The sequence below is a fragment of the Dendroctonus ponderosae genome, unplaced genomic scaffold (assembly GCF_020466585.1).
Source record: "Dendroctonus ponderosae isolate FM_Combo_2020 unplaced genomic scaffold, Dpon_F_20191213v2 Dpon_F_20191213_8, whole genome shotgun sequence".
Classification (NCBI taxonomy): Eukaryota; Metazoa; Arthropoda; class Insecta; order Coleoptera; family Curculionidae; genus Dendroctonus; species Dendroctonus ponderosae.
In genome coordinates this window covers 13,009,302-13,022,170 of record NW_026019016.1, presented here as the reverse complement: position 1 = coordinate 13,022,170, position 12,869 = coordinate 13,009,302, and the positions used below count along the sequence as shown (strand labels likewise).

At 41.7% G+C, this 12,869-nt stretch overlaps 3 protein-coding genes across 6 annotated transcripts in view; 1 reads left to right on the top strand and 2 right to left on the bottom strand.

The window, feature by feature from the left end:
* Positions 1-1,979, bottom strand: part of LOC109539466 (G-protein coupled receptor Mth2) — a 31,794-nt gene extending 29,815 nt beyond the window's left edge. Inside the window, exons 1-2 of one of the 2 annotated variants that reach the window (XM_048669473.1) lie at positions 1,686-1,979; positions 1,507-1,633 (exon numbers count right to left, since the gene is read on the bottom strand). In XM_048669473.1, coding sequence (XP_048525430.1) covers positions 1,507-1,633; positions 1,686-1,952 — 394 coding nt within the window. In that variant the 5' untranslated portion in view covers positions 1,953-1,979. The remainder of the gene's footprint in view (positions 1-1,506; positions 1,634-1,685) is intronic. The other variant, XM_019907224.2, reaches the window with a different exon arrangement.
* Positions 1-10,354, top strand: part of LOC109539450 (vacuolar protein sorting-associated protein 8 homolog) — a 21,796-nt gene extending 11,442 nt beyond the window's left edge. The window contains exons 1-17 of one of the 3 annotated variants that reach the window (XM_019907196.2): positions 5,237-5,479; positions 5,702-5,893; positions 5,950-6,146; positions 6,201-6,384; positions 6,447-6,581; positions 6,637-6,800; positions 6,860-6,960; positions 7,011-7,241; positions 7,291-7,359; positions 7,418-7,580; positions 7,633-7,832; positions 7,893-8,037; positions 8,091-8,412; positions 8,467-9,147; positions 9,229-9,402; positions 9,471-9,672; positions 9,730-10,354. In XM_019907196.2, the coding sequence (XP_019762755.2) occupies positions 5,408-5,479; positions 5,702-5,893; positions 5,950-6,146; positions 6,201-6,384; positions 6,447-6,581; positions 6,637-6,800; positions 6,860-6,960; positions 7,011-7,241; positions 7,291-7,359; positions 7,418-7,580; positions 7,633-7,832; positions 7,893-8,037; positions 8,091-8,412; positions 8,467-9,147; positions 9,229-9,402; positions 9,471-9,672; positions 9,730-10,025 (3,528 nt within the window). In that variant the 5' untranslated portion in view covers positions 5,237-5,407 and the 3' untranslated portion in view covers positions 10,026-10,354. Of the gene's footprint in view, positions 1-5,236; positions 5,480-5,701; positions 5,894-5,949; positions 6,147-6,200; positions 6,385-6,446; positions 6,582-6,636; positions 6,801-6,859; positions 6,961-7,010; positions 7,242-7,290; positions 7,360-7,417; positions 7,581-7,632; positions 7,833-7,892; positions 8,038-8,090; positions 8,413-8,466; positions 9,152-9,228; positions 9,403-9,470; positions 9,673-9,729 lie in introns of those variants that run through there. The other 2 variants (XM_048669469.1, XM_019907197.2) reach the window with 2 other exon arrangements.
* Positions 10,352-12,869, bottom strand: part of LOC109539452 (armadillo repeat-containing protein 8) — a 3,429-nt gene continuing 911 nt past the window's right edge. Inside the window, exons 4-14 of the mRNA XM_019907198.2 lie at positions 12,722-12,838; positions 12,469-12,661; positions 12,323-12,416; positions 12,101-12,267; positions 11,823-12,043; positions 11,674-11,769; positions 11,469-11,619; positions 11,255-11,414; positions 11,072-11,203; positions 10,872-11,014; positions 10,352-10,816 (exon numbers count right to left, since the gene is read on the bottom strand). Coding sequence (XP_019762757.1) covers positions 10,780-10,816; positions 10,872-11,014; positions 11,072-11,203; positions 11,255-11,414; positions 11,469-11,619; positions 11,674-11,769; positions 11,823-12,043; positions 12,101-12,267; positions 12,323-12,416; positions 12,469-12,661; positions 12,722-12,838 — 1,511 coding nt within the window. The 3' untranslated portion in view covers positions 10,352-10,779. The remainder of the gene's footprint in view (positions 10,817-10,871; positions 11,015-11,071; positions 11,204-11,254; positions 11,415-11,468; positions 11,620-11,673; positions 11,770-11,822; positions 12,044-12,100; positions 12,268-12,322; positions 12,417-12,468; positions 12,662-12,721; positions 12,839-12,869) is intronic.

Genomic DNA, 12,869 nt, shown 5'->3' with positions numbered 1-12,869 from the left:
TGAAAAATTCACTTTTATTGTTATAGAACTTCTTTGCTTAATTTTCGAAAATCATCCGGAGAATGAACCCTTAGTTTAGGACACCTTGTACATTTTTCAATGTTTTCTGCACCAGTTTTTGCAAATTTTGTGAGTTAAAATCTGGATTTCAGGTCATTTTTGTGCCACTTTCGGGCAACTTCTCTAACCGCGCTAGTTTTCATGCGTAGTTTTTTGCATCGAACTTAAAAAATGAAACAGTTTCGACTCAAAAATCGCTGTGTAAAAATGTATATGAAAAAACCGAGCTTAACAAACCAATGATTCCATTGCGTGCCTTGCAAAATGCACATTGACCTAAATTTAAAAACAAAACTTTGTGTATAATAATGCGATTTAGTTTATAAATTCGGCGAACAGTTTGGAAAACAATCAGTTTTCGTGCGAACTCATTTAGCTTAAAACATCCACTTACCGTTTTGAGTCACTAAAAATAAAAATTCCTGCAGCCTTCAAGGCTTTTCCACTTAAAAGTGTTTCCGGCAGATTTCCGTCTAGTTTTTCCGGTTTCTTCATCGTTGAATGCATATAAAAACGCTTTTATCTACTAAACTGCCTTTTAGATGCGATGCTAACGATTAGATTAAAACTCATACACTCTGGAAGCTTGAGTATTTTGAAGAAAACAAGTCTGAATTTGCACAAACGAAAGAAAAAAAATGTTTTTTTTGATGCAAAACACGAAAAGCACGCAATATCTTATAATTCTATATTAAATGTCTGTCATCTGGGGAGTTTTTTTTGTGTAACGGTTTTTCGTTGAAAAAATAAAAACCGAATAATTATTCAATCTGTGCCACTGTTTTACTAACTGATGAAGGATAATAGATCCGAAACCGGTCCTGGATGTGCTCGTTTGTGACGCAGCCAAAATCTTGCTCTTGTACTTTTATTTAACTTGATTTTTTGGTTGAATTCTTGCACGTTTTTGCAACATCCAAGGTTTTGTTGGTGCACACTATATAGTTATGGCTAATAAATTCGCATATATCTGATCATCTGATCTGGTCCCGTGCGATTCAACCGATATGAAATATCGAGCAAACTTTTAAGTTTATCATTCCACATTTTATGGTAATTAAAATCCATCAATGCCCAGCAGATTTGAACGTTTTGCCGCTGGGAAATTAACTACACCGTTTTAATGGGCAGTTAAAGTCAATATCTATTTGACTGATTCTCGATAAAACTATCTAAATCAAGGCATTCGGTTATTGGCAAATGTCTAAACTTCCCATTATAATTTACCGCGGAAAATTATTTGCGGAAATTTAAAATTCCAGTTCAAACTGGGCAAAATGTTGGAAGAAAGTGCCGGTTTGGGGGTTGGGCGCTATATAACTTCTACGCCACTGGGAAAAGTCGCAATTTGCAAACACCTTTCGAAAGGCTGTTCTTTTCTGTTCAAAAAATGCCCTTCCTATCGAAAACATGAAAAAAATACAATCAATTTGCATGGAAACTTACCCGAAATATACCATCGGGCAGGGTTTTGCCCACGAATCTCCTCCTTATCAACACACGCCAAAACCCCGGCTTTGCCCTCAAAATGTTCGAAGCAAAATTCTTCAAGCGAAAACAGCTGAACTGCCTGCTTCAAAGACGGAACTTCCATTTTCAAACATTCTTAAACCATCTTGATCTACCAGTTCTTTGAAGGCATACTGTCGAAGACCATCGCAAGGCTTCTCATAGAGAATGTGAAAATCCCTATTGACCAACGGATGTTTTTGAACGTAATCGACCATCTCGCATCGATATTCTTCAGTTCGATTGTTCCAGAGCATTTCCGATGTGTGATTGCAGCACTTTTGAATACAGTTTCGCAATTTGCACGCATTTTCCGTCGATATAGTCAGAACTGTGGTCAAGGAGGCGCAAACTAGAAGACCGGTTCTTAGCACGTGAGTCATTGATTGATTGTTTAAAGGCAGAGAGCGAGATGCAGACTGTCCACAGTCCACAATAGAAAAAGGCGAATGGATGTTTCTAAATGTATCTTTATGTAAAACGGCCATTCAGCAACCAAGCTGTGGATGACCGCAATTTAAAGACACGCCTTTTAAATAGGCAGATATGCGGAAGGCTAATTGCATTTATTTTTCGCCTGCTTAATGCTCAACTAATGAAAACGTGGAATGTTACACAATCAACACACTTACTGGAGCTCCGAAATGCTAATGAATCGTTCACATTCAAGGTTTTTTCGCCTATTCTTGAGGAAAAGTGGCGATTTCTCGGTTGCGATTTCAAATCGCGTTAACTGGGCAAAACCCAGCGATCAAGTTAGTCTTGGACGGGGATTTTCAAAGTTTGTTTAACAATTTCTCGTCTAAAACTTTGCAAGTTGTAATTTTACGCAGTTTTGTTCAGGTTTTCAAGATGTTCATTGCCCAAAATACTGCATTTGAAAAACTTTGATTTTTGTTCCGCATAAAAGAATAATCGACTAAACTTTTGGGTGTCTAGAGATTCTTTCGTGTTTTGCGTAGTTTTCGAGAAAAACGCTAAAATGTAAACCTTTGCGCTCGCTCGAAGCAGTTGATTCAGCAGCATTCAGATTTTCGGTTAAAAAATGCAAAATGCGGCGGTGACCCACATTATCTTTATCCCTCTCTAACGCCTTGCTGGCCCTATATTGTGTCTTTTACGGACGGTAGTCAAGTCAGCTTGTTTAACAGTTTCTCGTCTAATACTTTGCAAAGTTGGAATTTTAAGCAGTTTTGTTGTGGTTTTGAAGAAGTTCATTGCCCAAAATATTGCATTTTAAATTTTTCAAATTTTCGTCCGGCATAAAACAATAGTTGACTAAACTTTTGGGTGCCAAGACATTTTTTAATGTTTCGCGTAGTTTTTGAGGAAAACACTAAAATATAAACCTTTGCGCTCGACCGAAGCAGTTGATTCAGCAGCGATAGTTAAAAAACTTTTTATTCTACTTAACAAGAAAAACAGTTTTTCAAACACTGAATTTTTTTGGTTTGCAGGTTTAACGACGATAATTACAGGAAAAAACACCAAACAATTGTTCCAGTCGCCAGCCAAAAAAATCACAGATACTGAATTTTAAGGAAAAACTCGTGAAAAGTACTTGATAATTGTCTTTGTTGAATCTTAAATTCGAAAATTTTTCATTTTTTCTAAGTTTATTTTTGTGATTTTTTGGCAAAAATAGGGAACAATTGTTTATTTTTGTACAGTTCGCTAATGCACAATTTTATTGGAAGTTTCCAGGATTTCTTATGGCGTTCTTTAATCGAGCATTGATTTTCGGTGCAAAAAATGCAAAAATGCGGCGGCGGTGACCCACACTATCTTTATCCCTCTCTAACGCCTTGCTGGCCCTATATAGTGTCTTTTAGGACAGTCGTCAAAATCAATTAACGGGAAGTTATTAAAAAACGAAAAAGCTGAAAAAGCGCCAGGTGAAAAGGAGGAATCACAGAGATTTTTGTTCCTTATTCCGAAAATTATTTGATCACTTAAGGTGCGAAAAAAATACCTTTCAATATAAATAAAACCGAAATAGCTAGAGACATCTAGAGACCAAACTTTCTTCAAAATCAGAGTCGAGTCAAACCTTGGACAAAGTTTTGGAACTTTTACGACTTTTTCGAAAATAAAGAAAGCTTGCCCAGCTATCTCTAAAGCATCAATTAACAGCATTAAGCATACTTACTATAGACAATATGTTCCGTATAACCCAGAGGCACCATCGCCTTGTTCAAACAGATCAAAACGCTTAGTTCACCATCCTTTTGCTCCAAACAAAATTTACTTGGCGATAAGATTGCTTCAGTTTCATCTTCATATACCGAACCATTATCGAAAATCGTCACAATTTCGATCGGTAGAAGTACCGGAGACTCAATGCTTCTGTCACACGGCATATGATTCGCAGCTATTCGCGTAATATTTTCGAAAATTGAATAGTTCTTTGACCACCGATCGGTGCGAATACATTCAAGTTTGTCGTTTATTCGTGCATAAACATCGCCCCAATCACAGCATTTTTGGAAGCACTTTTCCGAATTACACTCTAAAGAAGGCGCGTTTGATTTGGCTGGAAAAGGGAGCCTCAAGAGTAGAGCCATTAAGACTGTGCGAAAGATGCGTAACATGGTGATTGACGATGAGGAAGCTGAAACGCACTGGCATATCAAGCCGATTTTTCCAGGATAAAGCCGGAATAGCTAAAACCGCATAAAGACCTTTAGTGGACTTATCGAGGCTGGTGATCTCATTATTCCTGATAAGTGCGTGTTGGGCACGATTATTACACATATATAAATGGGTCACTTAAAAATGGCCTCTATGGCAAACCTATACAAATGAACGCAGTCAGTAGTTCTTAACTGGATTTTTTATTAAACGAGTCTGCAGTCTTATATGGCTTGTATGAGTATGCGAAAAAAGTCAGCCATACTGACTAATTTCCTGGAAAAATGGAAACTGAACCAATTACTAAAAATGCAATTTTTTCACCCACTAAGTGTGTAAGTAATTTTTTTAAGTACTGATAAGTTTTAAGACATTTTGGGAACAGTTGCATTTTTTTCAAAAAATCGACGAAATTTTCGGCCAAAAATCAAAATTTTACATGCGGGTTTTTTGAGCTTAATCGATTCCTTTCGATGTAAGAAGGTCACAAATGTGCATTTATAAAGTGTTTGGGTCAATAATAGGGAAGAAATCGTCGGTTGAAGATCGTGAAAGCTCAAAAACGCTTAAAATGTGCCGAAAATCTCTATTATTTCGGATCTGAAACTTCTACCATGTTTTTCAATGACTTCGATGCATTCCTGACGTCCGTGCGCTGAAAATGATGTAAAATTTATGACGTTTTGAGAAAATTTTCATTTTTTTTTCGACCAAAAATCGAAATTTGCAAATTACACTACTTAATTGCATGAAAAATCAGTCGGCGAAGAAATCCAAAAAACGAATTTAAATGGTCTTGTCAGTCCTTATATACATAAAGGAACAAAAGCAACTTCGAAACCAATTTCAAATTCTTGGAAGACAAATAGGATTTACAAGAACAAAACATTTTGCCATTTCATTCATTCCTTTCATAAAAACAACGCAACCGGCGTCTGACATGGTGTCTTTTCAGTAAAACCAAAGAAAAAACGTTAATCGCGCTGCACCGCTAGCGAACTTACCAACCAATAGACATCACAAAACACAGCGTCTTCCTGGTATCCCTGGTTGCGCTCTGTTGCCGATTGGCAGCACTGGGCCCAGTCTGCCTCGCCATTTCTGACAGTTCTTATGAAAATATACTCCCACAAAATTCAATTAAATGTTTATTTAATAATTTTTTTAATGCCGGATTAATAATTATCGCACCCACTTGTAAACCCACATGATAATGACTTCGGGCAGCGAAGAGTATACAGTCGAAGACTCTGATGAGTCTCTTTTGGACTTCAGAGAGGTTTGTTTACATGGCTCTAGCAGAGGAATTCCCGAATTTTATTTAATTTTGATATTACTATATGTGTTTTTGCTAGTAGTTGCTACTGCACCTCATGTGGGATGTAGCAGCAAGCCACTAAGGCGCTTAAGCGTTCACTTGCAGCATTTTAAAATGATTTACATGCAGGAAAATCAGTTTCCCTTCAACTTTAGGAAACTCTTCAAAGTGCTTAAATTGCAGATCAATGACTTCGATTTTGATATACCCGAAGTGGCGGCACCCACCTTGGAGAAGGTTCTGTGGGACATGGAGTCGGAAGAGGGAAGCGACACCACGTCGTTACAATCCTTCCAAAGCATGACTTCCAGATTTCGCTCCATGATGTCCCATTGTATCCTGCAAGGCCTTTCCACGCAAATTTCCTCTGCAGCTGTAAAAAACTCCCCATTCGCTCAGCAGGTCAAGTACTAAACTGTCTAATGTTCCAGGATAGAGTTAAAGCCGGTTTACCCTCGGTGATAGCCAACAGTTTAAAGTATGTGGCTGTGGGCACATCGCATGGCTACATTCTGAATTTCGATTCAGAACAGAACCTGTGCTGGTGCTACCAGAACCCGAGCTTAGTGGATCAAGGAGCGATATCTGCCTTGGCCTTTAATCTGGAAAGCATCCGGCTGCTTGTGGGGTAAATCCTGAATGTTTTGCGACTTCCCACCAAATGCATCGGAAAATGTTGCAGATACGAGCGGGGCTACATTACGATGCTGGACGCCAAGAGCGGAGACATGATAAGGCAAATGCCCGATGCTCATGCCCCGCAAACGGCCGTTCTTCATCTGCGATTCACTTTTCTCCACAACCTTGCCCTGTGTGGAGACTCGTCTGGCTGTGTTTTTTCCTTGGGGTTCAATCGCAAGTTGGGGGTAAGTTTTCTCATGCTAATCAAAAAATCCTGAATTTGAATTTGATGATGTTGGGATTTCAGATGCGAACCTGGGACTCCAAGTGTCTATTTTCTGGGGCTCGAGGCGAGGTTTGCGTCTTTGAACCGTTAGTCCAGGGCCATGATGTGAATTTCCTAAGCAGGCATGCGTTGGTTGCAATGGCCACCCTATCAAAGGTACCCCAAGTCGCTGAAGCGTCCTGTTTTGCTCTGATTCATTGCGTCTTTTCAGATTATTGTGATATCAGTAAAACCGCGCCTAAAGGTGCACTTTAATCAGCAGCTACCAAAGATATCTTCATCCTTACCATTAATTTCCTGGCAATTAGTTTCGATAGGGAAAACGTTTCAGCCAGTCCTGGCTTGGGCTAGAGCCAACTACTTACACTACGCGAGGTAAGTAGCGGACCCCTTGGCTAAATTGGCTAAAAACACATGATTGCGTTGTCCAACAGGTTAATAACGAACTTCGGTTCAAGCAGCAATAATAGAATTAGACTGATGCCTTTACGGAATGTACAGTTGCCTTACACTTTAACAGCATTACATTGGCTGGGTAAGCAGCTAATAGAGGAGCACGGTTGGGCTTTAAGGCGAATGTTTCAGGCACCAGACATTTGGCCCTGTTGGACACTAGTGAAAATCTGCATCTAGTCGAAGTGCGCACTCAGCGCGAGCTGGAACTGCTGGAACTTTCAAATGCTGGCCTGGTTTATGGGTCAGCCCACTTTAAGGCTTTGGCAGTTGGGGGTGGAGTGAGCGAAGCTTTTGCCCTTGCTGGCGAACGCGCGTGCTACAACAGTTTGAGCAGTAGAGGGACGCAGCTACTGCTGCTAGGTAAACGCGACTATCCACTAGTTTTGCAATTTTGAGCGAAAGTTTTTAGGAACAAAGGCCGTCCATTTGGTTAAGCTGCGAACGTGGCCCGAGCGCATAATTTTCCTTAGCGAACAAGGTAACGACCAGCACCAGCTAAGTCCTAAAAAGTTTGAATGTGTCTGTTGTCGATGTAGGCAGATGGGCGGAGGCTCTGAATTTAGCCGCTGAGGAAGGCCTGAACAAGGAGAGCTTCACCATAGAGCTGTTGACTAGATATTTAGAGAATCTGAACCAAAACACTGTGGATAAAGACAGTCTAACCGCAGCAGTTGCTTGCTGTGTTAGATTGAACAAGATGTAAGCACGCCTTTGGGTTGAATGCTGTCGCTTTCAATGCAGATTGTTCTAGTGATATTCTTTGCAACGAGCTGCTGGAAGCGGTTACAACTGACCAACACAATCTGGACTGGTACTATTCACTGCTCACTGATCACATTTGCGGCGGTAGTTTGAAGGACTTGTCGCCGTCTGTTTCGCAGATGTTAGTCGCGCATTTAGAGCATAGAGATCCGCAACTACTCGAAAGCATTCTACTGTCTTTGGAAATAGGTAAACCAACTAGTTGCCGAGTCAATTGGGAGCTTTACAAGGTGCTGTTGGTTGTTTCAGGCTGTTTGGATTTGCATCAGGTGCTGAAGGTTTGCAAAAGACTGAACTTGTACAATGCCTGGATTCACATTACCACCAGAACTCTGGGCGACTATACTTCGCCGTTAGTCGAGTTTCTAACAGATTTAACGCCCAGTAATAACAGGTGAATACAATTTGATCGCGAGAGTTTCGCAGAATGCATGCCGTTGGTTTCAGGTTGGGCAACACTCTGTTAGTGTACGTATCATCTTGTCTAGCAGGTTTGGGCTACCCAAATGGAAGTATACCCGAAAGCGACGTTCCCCGGGTAAAATATGACGTGCTAAGGTGCTTAGAGACGGTGCATTCGATTAATGGAAAATCCGATGAGGGCAGCTATCCCTATCTACGGGCGCTATTAAGGTACAACACTAGAGAGTGTCTGAATGTGGTGGAATTGGCCTTTACTGAGGCCGAGTTTTTGGGCGAAATGGGGCTGTTGCAAAGGCAAAGACTCATCCACATTCTCATGCAAATCGTTACCCCGCCCCAATTTTCGGTGAGTTTCCTCCTTCGGAGTTTTCCATCCAGGTTTCATTGCGATGTTTTGCAGGACAGCCAGATAATCAACCTGGCCTGCTTCATATCAAGATTGGTGACCAACGACAGTCTAGCTATCGACGAGTCGATGCTAACCTCGGTGATACAGTCTTTGACCAATTTGGCTGGCGATTCTCTAACCCTTCGGGATCACTCAGAAAAAGAGCAGGCATGGCTGGATTTGCTGAAAGCAAAAAAACTCACCCAGTTCGACTTGACAAAGCTGCTGGAAATGGCACTGAAGTCGCGCTGCTATCGAGTCGCCGAACATTTGCACGAACTGCAGGGCAATTTTAGTAGCATCCTGGAGTGCTACCTGAAGGATCCAGTGCGCGTAAGCGACGTGTTTAACTACATTCTCAGCTACATCCAAGCGCCAGAACGCTGTGTGAAGCAACAGTTTTTAGAGAATTTCAACCACTTGGCGGCAATCAGCTGCGAAAAGGCCACAGAGATAGTCATCGATCATTTTCCGGATTACATCGAAGCGCTAACAGATCTGCTCAGTGATGATACGGACTTACAGTACAGTTTTCTAAGTGAACTGGTGTCAAGCGATCTTAAGTTGCCGGATAAAATAGCCGAGCTGTTCTTGGAACAGGTGTGTGCCAGACATCCGTGTAAAGCGTGCGAATTTTTATTGGCTCGACCGTGTAGAACGGAAGCAGCTTTGGAGATTACACGAAAATATCGGGTAGGTAAGCCGGGTTGTTTTGTCACTAAATGAATAATTTCTAGTGCTTTCCATTTGTGCAAACATCGTTTTCTTGCGTAGGTTCATCAAGCGACAGCCTTGCTGTTGGAGCAATCGGGAGAATGGACTGAACCCTTGGAGCTGCTCATTTCCAACGACTTGGTGGATGAAGCTGTGGCTTTGTGCATTCGAGGCGCCGAGCATCTGGACCCTGAAGGCGCCCAGACTTTGTGGCTGACTCTATTGCAAAGTAAGGTAAGCAGTTTGGAGTCCGCATGCTTTTGCGCTGTTTCTTGAAGAAAAACTGCGGTGTTTTATTGCAGAGGAGCCTGAAAAAGACGTCGTTGAGGCAACTGCTGCATGCAGCTGCGCCGCATGTTCCTCCCGATCAGCTCCTCGATTTGGTGAATAATGCTAATTACGGGGAAGTGAAGAGCACAGTGTTGGGAATGCTTAGCGATTATAAGCACGACATTGATTTGCTGCAGTCTAGCATGCAAGTTCTGGGCAAAGATCTCCATTATCGTAAGTTCGGACAAAAGTTGTCTTGCGTCGATTTAAGGTGTTGGATGGATTTTTCAGAATTGGCCAAGACATTTCAGCAGAATGGAAAAGGTGTTTCAATCAGAAAACTCACTTGCGATCTTTGCCAAAAATCGTTTTCTTACCGCAAGGAAGTGGACACGAATATGAGCATTTGCGTATGGGGATGCGGGCATTCCTTTCACTCTCAATGCATCGGTGCCAGCGATTCCAACGATTTCTGTCCGGTTTGTAGGAGAATAGGCAAACCGCTGCCTAAAATGAAGAAAATCTTGGAAAAAAGCCCTTACAGAGGTAAGACTATACTAAGGCCCGACCTAGAAGGTCATTTTTAAAACTAGTCTATGCTTAGGATGAATTACTTGATTTTACCCGACCCACTGGGTATCGCTTTAGCGAACTTATTTATGTTCTTGATCGATCCGGCAAGCAACTAAAGTAGATTAACCCACTTCCTGCTCCAACACAAATCATACCTGTTTTCGAATCCCCCAATTAGTTCAGTATTTCCGTTTGAAGGCCAGTTGCCTATTCCTTCGCCTTATCCCTTCAACTTATCATACATTGATTGTGATATTTATATTTTTATTATTTGTACAAAACTATATACATGTTAATGCGTAAGTGAAGGATAATTTATTAAAATAAAATAAGCTGCAAAGTACTTTGAGAAGTTTACTTGCATTCGATCGATTACAAAATCTAAAAATAATATTGACCGAAACATGTACGTGTAATAATAATATCGCCTGACTATAACAATCTTTACAAATAAATATTTATACATAATTTACAACGCTTTACATCAACAATTTTGTTTCACTGCCGGGGCAGGTTCAAAAAATATTAATTTCCTTAGAACTGTGCCAAAAAAACGCCTTCCATCTAATGGTCTTTATCAATATTAGTTACCTATTTGATGACTTCTCGGAGATTTATCATAACTAGTTGCTTAAACTTGAGAAGAAGTCGCAGGTGAGCATTTATCAAATACTCTGCACGTTTCAATAAACAATGAAATTACTACAATTGCATATCAGTTTGATGAAGAATGAAGTCGTCGGGTCGTCTCAAAACGCAACTTGCGGTTTAAACATCAGTGAAGTTGGATAAAGTCAACTTTAATCTAAAAACAAACCAACCAATGTGCCGCCTTTAGGTAGAAGCTCGAAAAAAATTACCGATTAAACGAAAGTGTGTCGGATGTCCCCATTAGCTGTTGCAGAATGTTTACCGCGCCAAATTCCCGCAATTTTAGTTGCCTTTCCAATGCGCCTGGTTCGCCTATTCTCGACAGATTTCCGATGCAGAACACTGCGGATTCCTGCAACAATCAATCAATTACGGTTTCGTTTTTTCCGGGGGGGCCGATCAAGTCAACCTGCAAACATGGTGCCGGATGGGTCATGTAGTCAACGAGTTTTTTCAAAATATCTTCATTGATCATTATGTGGTCCTTTGCTCGATCTCCGTCGGCAATACTGGACAAAATCAACAACGCCTGCTCTTTCACCTAAATAGATGCATGCTTGTACAGCGAAAATGTGGTTCTTGAGCAAAATACCTCCGGTGAATGGGGCCCTTCCAACACTAAAACGACCGCTTGCATCACTTGGGTGCCGTGCAGCGCCATCATTGCATCTGTATGTGTGCGAGGAGAGACTAGGTTTCTTAACAGGCCCAAAGTTTTCATTATAACTCCCACATCTGAGTCGGCCAGCAATCTGTTATGGCAAAGTGTTTTGGTTCGCATTTTTCAGTGGCTGTACTGTTTTTACCGGAAAATCTGATCAGTTCCCAACGTATTTAGTATCTGGCTTTTCACCCGTTGCTCCGCTTGAAAGGTCAAGTTCATCAAGCCCCAAACGCCGTTCAATCTTACCGCCGGGTCGGAGTACGTAGTCAAATTCGACATCACTTGTATTGCCCCTAAAGCACGCCTGCGACTTCACAGTGGGAATGTTGAATTTAAATCGAACCAACCTTGTTGCATGAGGGGCTCCTTAACCGGGGAGAACTCAAGAAGCAAGTTGCAAAGTGTGGATGAAGCTGCCAGGATCATTTCTTTGGTGGTATCGCCTGAAATTTCGCATTGTTAGGCATTTTCCTCTGGCGTTTTCTCTTCGGCTCACCTGCTAAAACTGTCATCAACGGCTTCCACACCGAATGGTCCTGGAATGTGGTGCGCAATTGTTGGACAGACCTGCTAAGCGAGTGCAAGCAACGCATTGCTGCTAAATTGACATCCTTGTTTTGGTCGTTCAACGCTTCGGCCACTTGGACCATTAAACATTTGGTGCTGATTATCCGCTTCCTTATGTCCTCCTCATCAGCGGCCAATGAAGCAAAAGCCCTGTAAAGAAAAGGCCTCAAACCAGCTCTGTTTGTGCCTCAACTAACTCAACTGTACCTAAAGGCGGCGATTTTAGCGGCCACTGAACCGCACGTTATGAGATCGAGTAGCGCGCTGGGTAGATGGTTGCTGATGGCAGCAATTTGTTGCAAATTGCTGTCCACCTCTGTTAGATAGGCCAGAGTTTCAGCTGCCATCGCTCGTTGCGCTATCGAATGTTCCACCTGGAAACTCACTAAATTGCCGTTGGGTTCAATGCTTTTGTTGAACGGCCCTCACCTGGCAATGCCTCACTAAGCATGGGAGGGTTTTGTAAGTTATCATCGGATCCAAAGCCAATATTGCTCCAGCTCTGTGCAGATTTGTCAAGCATCTATAAAGCATTTTTTTTTATTCAGAAGCTCATAGTTTGATGTTCGTCCTACCTAGCAGCTTCCAACTGCATCTCTACTGGTTTATCTCTGCATATCATTAACGAGAGATAGTCAACGATCTTCACATCTCTGTAGGATGTATTTACTATTTCTTTGGCTACGTGTGGGTTGTTTAGGCACATGGAGGCCAGACACGTAGCCACCGGGATTCGTATGGAAGGGGTGTCTAAAGATAACAGGAACCCTGCAAAGGGCGCAGCTGAACTTTTCCGTTTGGTTTAACGTGAGTGGTCCGACTGCTTACCTAATGCAGCAGGTCCGCCAATAAAGCACAAGTTGTTTTGCTCGGTGACTGTTTTGCACGCTGATGTCAGAATAGTGGCTATGCAAGAGCGCCTTTGCAAGGACGCAATGGGACTAGCTGAAAAATTGGAACGTTCATTAGGATTGAA